The sequence below is a fragment of the Ursus maritimus genome, unplaced genomic scaffold (genome assembly GCF_017311325.1).
Source record: "Ursus maritimus isolate PB19 unplaced genomic scaffold, ASM1731132v1 scaffold_3, whole genome shotgun sequence".
Lineage (NCBI taxonomy): Eukaryota > Metazoa > Chordata > Mammalia > Carnivora > Ursidae > Ursus > Ursus maritimus.
Genome location: NW_024425563.1, coordinates 65,721,600 through 65,735,945, shown reverse-complemented (window position 1 = coordinate 65,735,945; position 14,346 = coordinate 65,721,600). Strand labels below are relative to the sequence as shown.

The 14,346-nt window shown below is 48.2% G+C and overlaps 1 protein-coding gene across 1 annotated transcript; it reads right to left on the bottom strand.

The window, feature by feature from the left end:
• Positions 1-1,720: 1,720 nt before the first annotated feature.
• Positions 1,721-5,880, bottom strand: DLX5 (distal-less homeobox 5). Its single transcript, XM_040643732.1, has 3 exons — positions 5,477-5,880; positions 3,398-3,582; positions 1,721-2,305 (listed from the first exon to the last, which is right to left on the bottom strand). The coding sequence occupies exons 1-3, from the start codon at positions 5,829-5,831 to the stop codon at positions 1,976-1,978; spliced, it is 870 nt and encodes a 289-aa protein (XP_040499666.1). The 5' UTR covers positions 5,832-5,880; the 3' UTR covers positions 1,721-1,975.
• Between the last annotated feature and the right edge of the window lie 8,466 nt (positions 5,881-14,346).

The following is a 14,346-nucleotide window of genomic DNA, read 5'->3' as shown; positions in this document are numbered from 1 at the left end:
CCGCTTGCACTTCGGAGGTGGGGGAGGAGGGATCCACCGCCCAGGCCCACCCGTGTGCTGCCCCGGGGCCTGGCACGGTGCGCCCAGGACTAGAGAAATCCTCTCCCCCTCCCCCGCCACTCCCCAGGCCCTAGCCGTTACGAAGGAGCGGTCTAGAAAGGAAGGGAGTCGGGGAAATGGGGAGGAGGGGAAGGGAGAGGGAGAGAGGAGAAAGAGCGAACACACTGGTGAAATTCCCCTCCGGGCACGCAGCGTGCCTTTTCAGGTCTAGTTTCCCAACCCTGGAAGAACCTTCTCAGAAATCCTCAGATGACAGGATGTAATTTTTTATGTGCTAATCTCCACCCCCCCAACTTAAGAAGACTCTTTTGTCACATTTATTGCTGCTGACTTCCTAGCTGTAAAATATATCTCACGTATCTTGTAATTTCCAACATAGGATTTCCCTTGGTGTCCCAAGGAAACAGAGTCAGGCGCACTAAATGACAAAGAGATGCCCACAAGTCAGGCCGGAGAGCACAGCTCTGAACCAGGCTGTAGCTCTGGTGACGGTGTTGATATCTACGTACAGGGGTGCAGGGAAAAGGATGGGACATAGGCCAAATTTGCTGCAAGTCCTTCCTCTCTGCCCCAAAGAAGGCTTCACAAAGGAGAGATCCCTACAAACATTCAATTTCCCATCCTTTGGAACCACTTTGCCACTGTTTTAGATAAAAGCAAAGCAGAAAGACCTCCTTCCTGAAAAAACCACCTGGAGTGGTAAAGAGGATGGAGGGGAAAAATATATATAATATTATCTCACACAAGATGAAATCAAAACGGAGCCCAGACGCTTTCATTCCTGTCCTCCACACTACAATTCCCTCTCTTGACAGGAGAAGGAATGCCCCCTACCCATCATGCCCTGCTTGCCCTACTGACTTAGGTTTATCATCCTTCTCAAGTCCTGTGATCCTTTCCTCTCTCCGAAAGAGCTCAAATAAATTTATAATCATATACCAAGGAGTCTGAGACACTACCATTTGCCATGCTGCAAACATTTCATATTTTTTTAAAAAATGTAATAGGAAGGAAAATTTTCTTCTTCTTTTCTTCTTCTTCCTCCTCTTCTTTTTCTTCCTCTTCTTCTTGTCCTCATCTCTGGAAGCTCCCATTTGAAGGGAGTGTAATTTGTCTAATTGCTCTGCCAATACACTGAGGTTGTTGGGGGGGGAGTTGTCCATGATAATTGCCTTGAGCTTAGAATTTGGAGTGGTTATTGATGGGTTTCTGCTGCTTTTTTACTCACACACAGGGTGGGAGGACCGGATTTAGATTCCAGCATTACTTTCTACCTGAAACAATCTGGGGTTAAACTTAAAATTATCTAAATGTTTTTGTGGTTAGGCAAAAAAAACCCTAAATATATATTTTATGGCAGTATTATAAACAGGCCAAATATGTATATAGACACATAGAGTACAGCATCCAACACACATGTAGTTTTGCATCCATGCAGCCCCCAATTTCTGTTTTCCTTTTTGCCCTTGGGATCTCTGCAGAGCTTGTCTTCCTTTAATTGCCTGCATAAAACGTCATTAGCCTATTATAAGGAGGGCAAAAGGAGTATTTTTTAGAAACATTTAGCTTTCATGGTCGAAATAATTTTATTTATCCAGAATATACAGTTTAATTCCTCTATCTACACTTATTTACATGGTTAAAATAACATTGAAAAAAAGTCTTTTGAAAAGTTGAGGTCATAGATTTCAAGGCACCATTGATAGTGTCCACAGTTGCGCAAAAAAGTTCGTCTGTAAAAAAAGGGGGGACGGGGGTCCTTTGAAATGCAATAACTTACATGCAAAAAAGCTTTACACATGAATCTTTCTGTTTCCGTTTTCCAAACTTCCCCAAATGAATTCCTTTCTTTATGATTTTCTAAAACAGCAAAACACAGCAGTCCCAAAAAAGAGAGCAAGAGAAAGCCGCCTTTCTAATAGAGTGTCCCGGAGGCCAGCGCCAGCGGGTGCTGTAAGGAGCCGGGCGGCGGCAGGTGGGAATTGATAGAGCTGGCTGCGCTCGGGTACCAGGAAGCCGAGTTCTCCAGGTAGCTGGACGCGGGGGACTGGTTGGAGGTCGGAGGGTGGGCATGAGGGTGGTGGCTGAGCGAGCGGGACGAGCCCTGGGGCTCCCACACCGCCGGAGACTGCGGCGAGTTACACGCCATAGGGTCGCTGGAGCTGGGGCTGTGCTCCGGGGGCATCTCCCCGTTTTTCATGATCTTCTTGATCTTGGATCTTTTGTTCTGAAACCAGATTTTCACCTGGGTGGGGGAACAAAGGCACACGTTACCGGGTCACTCAGAGGCCGCCCGCGCCTTCCCCAGAGTGGCGACTGGAGGCATCTTGGGACCCCAGGTGGCCCGGACCTGGCGGCTCACCGCAGTTCGCGGCCTAAGGTCAGCGGGCCGAGCCTGAGGCCAAGCCTGGATCAGGGGCCCCGGAGGACACCCCGACCCGCCAGGCGCGCTCCAGCCCCTGCGAGGGCAGGACTCTGAGGCTTTAGTTTTTGTTTGGGCTGGGGGAGGAGGGCGCGAGTGTCCCAGGCAGCGAGCGCCCACGTGTAGGCCTGCGCGGTGCGCAAGGAACGCGGCGTAGCGAGCGTCTCCAAAACAATGGCCCGAGAGCCGCGCGCTAGGGCTCGGGGTGGCTGCGCGCGCGCGCCAGCGTGGAGGGAAAGGAGCAGTGTCCCAATCTGCCGCCCAACTCGTCCACTCCCTCCTCAGCTTCCAAAGGTCAGAATGCGCCTGCAGCTCTGGGCGGCGATTCGAACATTCTTTCTTTCTTTCTTTCTTTATTTCTCTATTAATTTTTATAGGCCCCAGCAGAGCTGGAGAAGGAGTGAAGGGAATGGGACGACCCGGGGAAGATTTCCCCGCACAACAGCTCCCCCCACTTCGCGACCCTCAGGCTGTTACGGCCTAAAGCTCCGCAGGAGCAGGGCGTGACCCTTCAGCTTTCCAGCCGGAGGCGACCTTCGCGGCCCGAGACCACCGCGAGGCCTCTGGGCCCTGCTCTCCCCCGAAAGGGTCTCCATTGTGCAGAGAACCAATTTCTCCAGGCTTCGAGGGTGTCCTAGAAATGACCCTCCCCTTGTTTCCAATCTAGGAAATTGGCCCCTCGCCCCTGGAGGCCCGAAGCAGGGGGATGAACGGCGTCTCCATCCCATCCCCACCGTCGCACGGCGGCGACACCTGGCCTGACTCATGGAGGTAAGGGCGCGGGGTCCGTGTCTTTCTGTCTGTGAGTTTCTCGAGGTGCTATCCAATCGGTTCCAGCCGGTCGGGACGGAACCGCGCGGCCCAGCCGGCCTTGCAGCCGAGGCGGGGCTTTGGCCCCACCGCTGCCGGATTTACCTGTGTTTGCGTCAGTCCCAGCGAGGCGGCCAGCTCGGCGCGTTCGGGCAGGGCGAGGTACTGAGTCTTCTGAAACCTTCTCTGCAACGCGGCCAGCTGAAAGCTGGAATAAATAGTCCTGGGTTTACGAACTTTCTTTGGTTTGCCATTCACCATCCTCACCTCGGGCTCGGCCACTTCTTTCTCTAAACAATCAAAATAGACCCGGTTAGAGTTTGTCCGCAGACGATGTTTCTTTTGCAGAACTCTCAAATACAGTCCTTGAGTTTTGTTTTGTTTTGTTTTACCCACGCAGTCTTCAGTCTTTCCCCATATCACCTCTTAACAAGACCCAGAGAAATATGCCCCTCCCCCAAGTCATGGAAAAGCCAGGTAGTTTGATTAATTCCCTACTCAGTTCATGCAGGTTCCTGTGGGCTTGTGCAAAGCTCTTTGTACAGCACAGCTCCCTTCTTGGCGTTTGGGATTTAGCCCTTGCTGCAGTTCCTGCTTCACCCTGACTTGTTTTTACGCCCACCCTGTGCTCACCCCCAATTCTGGGGCAAGCTTGGCCAGTCCCTCCTGGAGCTTCAAGGGGGAGGCCCTGGGCCGTGACCCCCCCCTCCCCGCCCCCACTGTCGGCGTCTGTTCGGGCGCCCGCAGAGACCAGACGCATGGGCAGGGAAGACGCTAACCGAGGTCTCCAAAGTTCAAAGACCCACAAGCAAACTATGCTCCTTCAATTCAGCAGCAAGAGGTCCAGGCCGCTGCAGACAGAGGGCCGATTATGCAGCCCCCATAATCTCCCTGCAGATCTGCGAGGGCACAGATGTGTCTGGTTTCTTTTACAAATAGACTTAATAAGTTCTTGGCCAAAAGGAAAAAAAAAATCTTTCACTTATACACGAAATACAGAGACACTGAAAGGAACGAAGACATACCACCCCCTAGGTTCTCTTTTAAAATTTAGCAAGAGTCACACATTGAAAAGGATTCCGTGGTAGGGTGTTTTCGTAGGAAAGGGGAGGCAGGTCCGGATGAATTTCTCAAAGTCGTGAATATAGACGGAGAAAAGGACTTTCTGAACGCCAGCTTTACAAACATACCCTGGGGCCACAAGTCCCCTTTCTGAAAAGTACCACCTTATCAAAACCACCCATCTCTGGAAGGGGTGGAGAACCTCTCATTGGTGTGTGTGTGTGTGTGTCTGTGTGTGTGAGCGCTCGCGCGCTCGCGGGCGCGCGCGCGGGCGTGTGTGGCAAGCTCCTCGGAGAGGAAGGGTGGAGAATGAGGGCTGTGGTCTCGATTCCGCCAAAGAAGGGATGCTAATATTAGCAGGATTATTAATGTGCTAGTGGGAAGAGATCAAACCTGACCAGCAAAACCTCTCCAAGGAGACCTCATGCCTCTCTCTTACCGCCCAAGCTCACTAGCCCTCTTAAACTCTCCAACTAAGTTTCAAGGCGGGCGAAAAGAGAGGAGGTGGGGAAGAGGAAGACAAATTTTAGGGACCCCTCAGCAACCCTCCTCCACCCTTAAATGGCTTTTTGTTTCTGGAAATGCCCTGGATAAACCGCAAGGCTCTCGGCGCGTTCTTCCTCTGGCGGGCTCCAGCTCCCCAGCCCTCAACCCCCACTCCGCGCGCCCGGGGACACCGACACCACGCTGGCTCGTGGCTGCTCTCAGACTAATCCCGACAGAGTCTTTGAGGCAGCCTTCCACTCCCACTCGCGCCAACGGAGCACGCTCACCAAAAATTCCAACAACTAACCTCCCCTTTATTACGCAAACGCCACTCACGCTGCTTGAGTCTTTCTTCTCTCCACCCCTACCCCCTTTTCAGCCTAGTTGGCTTTCAGACCAGGCAAGTTGGGAATCCAGAGACTTGAGGGTCCCCCACCCCCAGGTGCCCGAGGGGAGGATTCTTCCAAGAATCCCTAAAATGCTGGCGTTAGAGAACGTCTCTCGGTTGCAGAGTCCAGGCCCCCCTCCCTTCTGCCGGGGGCGCCCCCACTGTAATGGTTGGCGCTGCCCCCCCCAACTCGCCCCTCCAGAATCCGGGTTCCCCCTGTATCTGCCCCGATCCCGCGCCCCCCGTACCTGGCTGGCTGGTGGCGCTCGGGACGCGGTTGTAGGCGCCGCCGTACTGGTGGTAGGGGCTGGCGTAGCTGTAGTCGGCGTAAGCTTTGGCGGGGTAGCTGCCGGCGGAGCCGTTCACGCCGTGGTACTGGTACTGGTAGGGGTTGAGCGCTTTGCCGTAGGAAGCCGAGGTAGGAGAGCAGTAGCCGTGTGGGGCTCCCCCCGTGGGACTGTAGTAGTCGGAATCGGTGGCCGACGACTCGGGCAAAGTTGGCGATTCCTGAGACGGATGGTGCATGGCTGCGGACGTCTGGAACGGAGCTTGGAAGTCGCCGGATCGGATGCTGGGGACCCTTCTGTCAAACACTCCTGTCATCGCTCACAGGCGACGGCTGTCCTTGCTGCTGTGGCGGCGGCTGCTGCCCGGCTTGGTTGTGGGGCTGCTCTGGTCTAAGCAGACATGGCTGTGGGAGCGAGGGAGGAGGAGGAAGAGGAGGAGGAGGAGAGAAGGAGGAGGCGGCGGCGGCGAGGAGGAGGCTGGGAGTCGTGGAGGCTCTGTCTCCGGCTGGCTGACTGATGGCTGAGGCGCAGCACAGCCTTGGTTAAATCCTTAATTGCGCGCTTACGCACAGCGGGGTGGATCGGGTTCCATTGGCCAGGGCCTCGGGAGCAGCAGCAACACCCTAACTCGTCCAACTAGTTTTAGCACAACAAAGCATTGCTTAAAAAAGAGAGAGAGAAAAAAAATGGAGGGGGGGGGGAGTGTGTGTGTGTGTGTGTGTGTGTGTGCGCGCGCGCGCGCCTGTGTGTTGTTGCTTGCTGGGGGAGGGGGTCTCAGTCAATCTGTTTTCAGTGAATACCGAAGACAACGCAGAAGCCCCAACACCCAGCTCAGTAATGTCTGGAGACAATGTGTTCCAATCAGCGGCCTCGGAAAATGCACATATTTGGGGGGTGAGGTGGGCGTCGGTCTTTCCTTGTTCCCCACAGTCCTACCCCTGTGGCTTGCAGGGTGTGTGTGTGTGTGTGTGTGTGTGTGTGTGTGTGGAACTGAACATTGATATTGAAATGAGGAATCAAAGCAAGGAATGGGGGGAGGGAGCAGGGATGTAGGACCCAAAGAGAGAAGGAACTGAGAACAATATTCTTAGTGGGGTGCTGGGAGGCAAGTTGTAACTTACCCGTATTGAAAATTTGTGATTTTGGGAATGACACAAATTTGCAGCAAGCACTTCTTTAGCAGGAGATGAGTACTTCTCAGACAAGGGCTGGATAAGGGTGCTCAAGAATGCACGCTGCCCGTTCAGCTTTCAATGGCAGAGAGTTCCTGCAACCCTAAATCTCTACAATCGCTTAAAAATATCATTGTCACATTTATGGAACATAAGAAATAGGAAGATCGGTAGGAGAAAGAAGGGAAGAATGAAGGGGGGGTAAACAGAAGGGGGAATGAAGTATGAGAGACTGTGGACTCTGGGAAACAAACTGAGGGCTTCAGAGGGGAGGGGGTGGGGGACTGCGATAGGCCGGTGATGGGTATTAAGGAGGGCACGTATTGCATGGAGCACTGGGTGCTATACCCAAATAATGAATCATGGAACACTGCAGCAAAAACTAAGGGTGTACTGTATGGTGACTAGCATAATAAAAAGTCATTATTAAAAAAAATCATTGTCACAAGCACAAATAATTTAATGATGCCCAAATTGCTGGCCCCCAAGAAGAGCAGGCAGCCCCACATCTTGTTCAGGACTCTTGTCTGTGTGGATGCCGTTGGAATAGAGGGTCCATAACTGCGTTCAGTGGCCAAATACTCCTGCAGAAGTGAATGGTTCACTTACGACCATCTGTCATTCCTCCAGGATGGAATGGGGAAACCCTAAGAAGACTAGAAAGTAGACAGGGACAAAAACTCTTCAGGGAAGTTGTGTGAAGCCCATGAATTGCCCCCTCGTAGCTCCCTGGACGTCGCACCCAAAGACCAGCCTTTTCATTTCTTGAGTTCCAGTTTCTGTATCCTCCTTCCCTTTATTTCCTGCAGCAAACACACCTTAGCTCATATGCAAAGGGAATGAAGGCTCAGTAATCAAACACTTGGAACTCGAGGTTCAGACCTTGCTTCTCATGACACGTCACTCTTGCTGTAGTGGTGATCCAGCTGGGACTTTAGAAATTTAACATGAGTCAAACTACCACCCCCCCTTTCCACTCCCCTCAAATAGGCAACTGCAGGAGCTGGATCCTGATTTGGGCCCTCCCAGCATCTACCTCCAGGGAATCTGAGACCCAGAACCTCGGATTTCCACCCGAGAACTAGGATGGGCTCTTCGGGCCTCTCATTCCCTCACCCACCCACTCTCAACCAAAGAAAAGTGTCTACATTAGTTATGTCTAGTGCTAGTTTAGCCTTACCTTGGCCATGGAGCTACTCTGACCCAAAACAGGCCGGCAGGGAGAGCCAGGGACCTGGACCTCGGAGCAGGATGCTAGGCTGCTGCGGAACTGCAAATCAGAGTAGCCACCGGTGCACCAACTCCTTGCTTCTGCGGGCTGGGTGCGGGAAAACCACAGCTTTTGCTGCACTGCCCTTTGGGGACGATTTCAGGGCAGGAGTGCACAGGGAAGGGGAGGTGTGTGTCACGGGTCCCCCCCACCCTTGTCCCCCCTTCTCCCTCCATCCTTATCCCCAACCCGGCCCAAGCCTCCTGCTTTAAGCCTGCGCAGCCTGGAACTTCTCTGAGATAGTCGCCCAGGTAAACAGAGCCTTGGCTGTCCACTCACCCTCACCTCATGCTGTCGATTTTGGCACCACTGTTCACCCCTAGATTTAAATTGTGAAGAACTACAGGGCATTGGGAAAGCAGTGCCAACCCCATCGGGCTTCTAGTCCTGGTCTCTGCTTTGGAGAAGTTCTTGGCGCCCATCAAGTCACCTTACACACATCCTGCCATTTAATTACATGAATCGCTTCCCTAGAGCAAAGCCAGGGACGATTCAAAACACCTCCTGGCAAAGGCAAGTGGTGCAGGGAGCTGGGCTGCCTTAGCTGGTCCCCCACTCCCCCACTTTTTATTTGTTATAGATTTTAAAGTTACTACGTGAAGGGAAATAAAGTCAATACGGCTATGTTCACAACGCGTATGTCCTTAGACCTTGCTAAGAAGGCAGATTTCAACTAATATGGAATTGGAAATGGCAGAATTTGGACACAATTTAAAAGTTAGGAATCCGGTTGGAAACAATGTTACAATGTTAAGTTAGTTTAGACCTTGTTCAATTTCATTTTTCCCTTGTCAAAAAAACAACAAAAAAAGATATTCTTGTATTTTATCCAAGACAAGAAGGAATGGGGCGGTAGGGAAGGATTTAACGTCTTTGTTTCAGTTCCTGAAGTGTTGGTCCTCATGCCAGACCAGAGCCAATTGCGCAAAGAAAGGCTGCTGCCGTGTGAGACCTCCAAATCCGGGGGTGCCTCTGAAGGTCCAGAGCCTCAACTTTCTTGATTTTGTTCTGCTTTTTTTCTAGCTGGACACCATTTCCCCCTACCCTTTCCTTATAGGCAGAGGGAGGGAGTGGGAGCTCTACCTTGAAAGGAGTCTGAATCTAGTCCCATTTCACTTAACCTCATAGTCATTGTGGCTCTATGCACGAACGGCATCCGGGCCTGGGCCCCGCTTCGGATCCATACTCTGGGTGCGCACTCTCTGGGAATCTCGGCTCTCGTGGTAGCAACTTTTGCCGGTACTGTGGGTGGTTCTGACACCAAGGCCTGGAACTTCGTTTTCAGGCCAGCGGGCCAGATGCTGTTGCCTCTTTCAAAACCAACCAACAGGCCCAGTCGTGGAGAAACAGCCCCACGGCATCAAAATTATCCAGAAGTGCTCTCCCCACTGCGACACGTAGGAAGAATGTGAGTAATTTCATCTCCCGGTAGCCGAAATTTGCACGGGGCGAAAAGGGGCGGGAGTCGGGGGCTGGCGGGACCCAAAGAGAAGTGCAAGTCTTTACCATGAGCGCCACCCAGTGTCCGCGAGGAACAGCGCGCTAATGGCAAACCTTTCCCAAGCTCGGAGTTTCTGGCTGGACAAGCCGGCTGGTCTTTGGGGTTCGAGTTTACTTACTACGTGGCTTTCCTTCTTTCTGCTTCCAGCAGATCTTCCTTTCCATCCCACGCCCTTTTGTTCCTTTCCTTGACTCCTTATATATTCATACTCTTCCTCTCCTCCTCCCACGGGATCACCATTTTCTGGGATTCAGTACGAAGTCTGGAGATTTGGGGGGAGTAAACAGGTTGTGTTAAATCTGCTGACCTAGAGTGACTGGGAGTAGTCAAGGAGGAGCCTTATTTCCTTGACAGTTCTGAAGAAGCAGGGCCTCCTCTAACTAGATGAGACGCTGGAGAGGCTGCTGGTGATTGACTATGCCAATGAACTGGAAAGATAATGCCGCTGAGTTTGAGGGAGGAATGCCTTGGGAAGGGGTGCGAAAAATAATTTTAATAGCTTCATTAAACTCAGTTTTCTCCCCCTGGCCCATCTGGAAATCTGTTTACTCATAGGCATGTGAAAAGAACATCCTTTCCTTTGGGCTTGAAGCTCAGACAAATCAGTGCATCTGAAAATATTTAATTTATGTACTTAAGATCTTTTTAATATGGAACTATTTTTCGTTTATGTAAAATGTTGTGCACATCAGTGAGATGCACATAATTCAGGTAGATAAAGGACCCCATAAAATGATACTAGCATGATATATGCAAACTTGATACAAACAGTGCTTTTCGACTTTAGAATTTTTATCAGACTACCTGTGTTTTAAAAGTCCCATTTTTAGGCTGAGGTTTATTTTACTTTTTATTTGCAGTGCTTTCTCCATTACTTTTCTTTATCTGTCCAGTGAAAAATGCTCTTAGAGCAGTTCACTGTTATTATGTTTTTATCGATCATGATCCGTCTAGAATACTTTCCAATCCTGGGAATCTCAAACACAAACAAAGCTGGTTATGTCGTACATTTCACGGAGATAGATCTGAGTAATTTCGTCTACAATGGAGCTTCATTTTTCTCTGAGTTAGGGCTCTAAGACCCTCTAATAACTTGAGGTAACAGCCCTGAAATATTCAGTCTGATGTCTGTTTAGAAGAGATACATTTCTATGAACTGGGATGAGGTGAAAAGACAGGAAAGATTGTTTCAAAAGTGGTGAAGGCTTTCAAAAATATCACAGGTTGTTGGTCATTGGTTTTGGCAACTCAGCTGAATGGCCTTTGTGTCTCCCAACAGAGAGCTGGGCGCGCTGGCTTGGGACCGACGTTCAGAGGTGGTTCATCCTCTGAGTTAGCAAACCGTTTAATTCCTCATCTAAGTTTAAAGTTCTTCCCAGGTATTCATGAGGCTGAACTAACCAGGCCCAAGCTAAAATGCTTTAAAGCTCTTATAAATTGACAATGAGCTCACCTAGGGAGGGAGGTGAGGGAAAGAGTATGGGAGGTGATGGAAAGGATAAGTAGAAAGCAAGATTCCTCCCATGCTGAAATTAATTACTGTACCCCTTTGTCCTCAAGAAAAATGTGTTTGTCGTTCAAGAGTGTCTCTACCAAAGTAATCTCAAAGGATTCACTAGCAAACACTTATAGAAATATTCTGAATAAATTAAAAATCCCCACAGGGGGAAACTATTTTCCACTTAATTCCAACCTAATAGGATTTCTCAGTTTATTTCCAAATGATAGTGCAGATCATAGACTTCTTCACATTTTATTTTTATAATTAAGACATTAAAATATGTTTATTCATTTAACTTAAACATAACTGGAGAGGAAAAGGCCTTAAGTATCCACTCAAATCTATTCTCTATGAGACGAATTTAACATAGCACAGCTGAAAACACTTCAAGTTCATCTAAGTAGGAAGTAAATGGGATTATATTATTATATGTCTTTGCAAACCGAATTGAGTCATATACTTCATCCTAAACTCAGATTTCATCTTCTTGAAAGGAAGGTTTGGCTGTGATACTATTTACAAAACCTTTATTCTTCTTAAAGATATATAAATATTCCAATTAAAAAAATACCCCTTGTGGAGTTAAAAGAAAAGTAATCGGCAGACAGGAATTCAGAGCAATGATCCAACTCTGGCAAGGAAATAGCAAGAGTGAAGCTTAAGTCATCTTTAATAACATCCTAATTCCAAGATCAATTTAGAATTTTAAAGTTCATTGATCCTAAGCCACTGTATTTTTATGATCTGACAACACCGTAGGCAAAGATGTAAAAAACCACTTCTAAAGTCAAATCCATTCAGATTATTCAAACACCGTGAGCTGGGTAAAACTTGGCGCACAGCGTACATGCACACGGACAGATAGTATAATTTTGTAGACGTTTTTGTGCTCTCTCTTAATTATATTATTTTAATAGATTAAAACAAACAGCAAGAAAATGCAAAAATCTTTATCTACAGCTGTGTTTACTACCTTATACCTTTTATAAAGAAAAAGATTCTTAAACAGGCAACCCCAGCCTGAGCTAAGAGGTTTCCCTGCTGTGTTACACAGCGTAATCAGTCGAAGGCATGGTGCCCACCTGGACTTGCATCCCTCTGTGCTCCTGCAGAAGAAAATTAAGGCAACAGAAAGGAAAAGTCAATAGCTTTCCAAGTGAAGTGTAGCTGACACAGCAATGGAGTCACTTTTAAAAACTGTGGGCAGAAAAGAGACATTACTCTGCCATCCGGAATCTTAGTTATGGTCAACCTGTTTAGCCCATGGGCATTTAAGTCAAATTTTGCTTTCGCAATGTTAAGTGTTCAGTTTTATTTCACTGTTTCAGTGTGGTCTCAACAGGCTCTTGGACGGTGCATTTAGCAAAGCATTATATGAACATATACATTCACATAATTTATTGCTCCCTCCTGGTTTACACTTTTGGGTCCGTGACTGCACGCACTAACGGTCTGAGCGCACTCTCACAGTTTGAACCCGGATGGATTGATGCATTTCAGTTGGTTACTTAGGAAATCAGGGAGCACTTTGGTTGCTGTTGTAACTTTTTGCAGGCGACACACTGTGTGTCTGCATGCACTATGGGGCATCTAAAATGGGATGGGGGCAGCCAAAACAGGGGAAGGGGATCAAAAGGTACAAACGTACAGTTGTAAAATAAGTAAGTCATGGGGATGTAGCGTATAGCCTGGTGACTACGGTTCATAATGTTGTATTGCATATCTGAAGGTTGCTAAGAGGGTAGATCTTAAACGTTCTCATGACAAGAAGAAAACCTTTGTAACTATATATGGGGACAGATGTCAACTAGATTTAATGGTGATCATTCCACAGTATATATAAATATCGGTTCATTATGTTGTACACTTGAAACTAATATAGTGTTATATGTCAATTATACCTCAACAGGAAAAATAAAATAAATGAGGTTTAGAGATAGCTGGAGTTTTCCTTATAAGTTCCAGGAATCCCTAGAACTATAGAGGGAAAAGATCATTCTGTTTATGAAACTCTGGACTTCAGCTAGCCCCACAGAATATATTCCGACATTGCATTAAATCCTCTCGTAGGAAAAACAAGTGAAGATGGAAATCAACAAATTAGATAAACAAAGAACAGACATAGGTGAGTGTGGCAGCATTCACACATGGAGAAATTGAAAATATCCTACGGATGTACCATTCTTTCTCTACACTTTGTTATTTGAGTCTCTCGCTGCTTCAAGGGTGTCCTGTTTGACAGCTTTTCCATACTTGCCGTTTGAGAGTTGTAGACATTTTCAGGATTGTGTCATAGAATCCCCATGCTGGGTCTCCGGCAGGTGACCTACATAGTAAACTTGGAGAGGATAGGGAAAAATTTTTAGCATTGAGAAAAAGAAGTGAACCAATCATCTTTGTACAGTGATATATTTTTTAAAGATTTTATTTATCTATTTGAGAGAGAGAGAGAGAGAGGGAACAGGAGGAGGGGCAGAGGGAAAAAGAGAGGGAGAGAAGCCTTGATCTCAGGACCCTGAGATCATGACCTGAGCCGAAATCAAGAGTCAGATGCTTAACTGACTGAGCCACCCAGGCGCCCCAGTGATAGTATCTTTAACAGAAGCCAGTGAATTAGGTGTGAAGGAGGAAAAAAAGTATTCAGTAATTAAAATCATCTGGTAAAATTTCTCTAATTTACAAGAGCAATGGAAAAGATCGGCAGAGAAATAGGTGGAAGAATGGAAAGCAAAAAGATCAAAATAGCCAGGCATTAAGAACCACTCTGTTCTCTCTGAATTCGAATCATCATTGGGGTGGCATTTAGGAAAAAGCACTTGTCTACCCAAGGTTTGTCTTTTGGGGAATACTTCCCAGAGAAGTTGGAATATATGAGAGAGAAGGTGCGAATGAGTGCTCTTTTCTTTTGACTTTCTTTTAGTGAGGTCATTAAAATCCTATGTGGCCCTAAATATCACACTTTGGGAAAAAAGTTCTCTGAGTTTTTCCAATATATTGCTGGGCTCCATTCTTCTTCCCAGTGTTAGGGCGAGCCTTTGGCATGTCTTGCAAATTTTATGGACCTTTAAATAGTTTTTTTCCAAAGGGATGTCATACATAATTCACTTTACTTTCATAGTAGCCTAAAGAAGTAGCTATGTCAGGTTGTTATGGGGGGGCTTCAACTTTTATATATTTGCCTTTCATGTAACTTGCTCATGTTCCACGTTGGCCCTCCTACCCCACCCTTTATTGGTGGTTGTGAGCCATGGTGTGGTAGCCCTGCCTGCCCGCCGCTACTGTTGGGAGTAAAGCACCTGGCCTTTGAGGGCTGGTGTGAACACTGCCAAGTGAGTGTCCCTTTCATGCCACACCATGCCTTGGAATATTCCGGCATTGAATGACTGG

Excerpts from the sequence above, each read along its gene's own strand:
- DLX5 (XM_040643732.1), bottom strand. The coding sequence starts at position 5,831 with ATGACAGGAGTGTTTGACAGAAGGGTCCCCAGCATCCGATCCGGCGAC. Across the intron at positions 3,583-5,476 it reads GAGCGCCACCAGCCAGCCAG|AGAAAGAAGTGGCCGAGCCC; the intron begins GTACGGGGGGCG and ends TTGATTGTTTAG. Across the intron at positions 2,306-3,397 it reads TGGGACTGACGCAAACACAG|GTGAAAATCTGGTTTCAGAA; the intron begins GTAAATCCGGCA and ends TCCCCCACCCAG.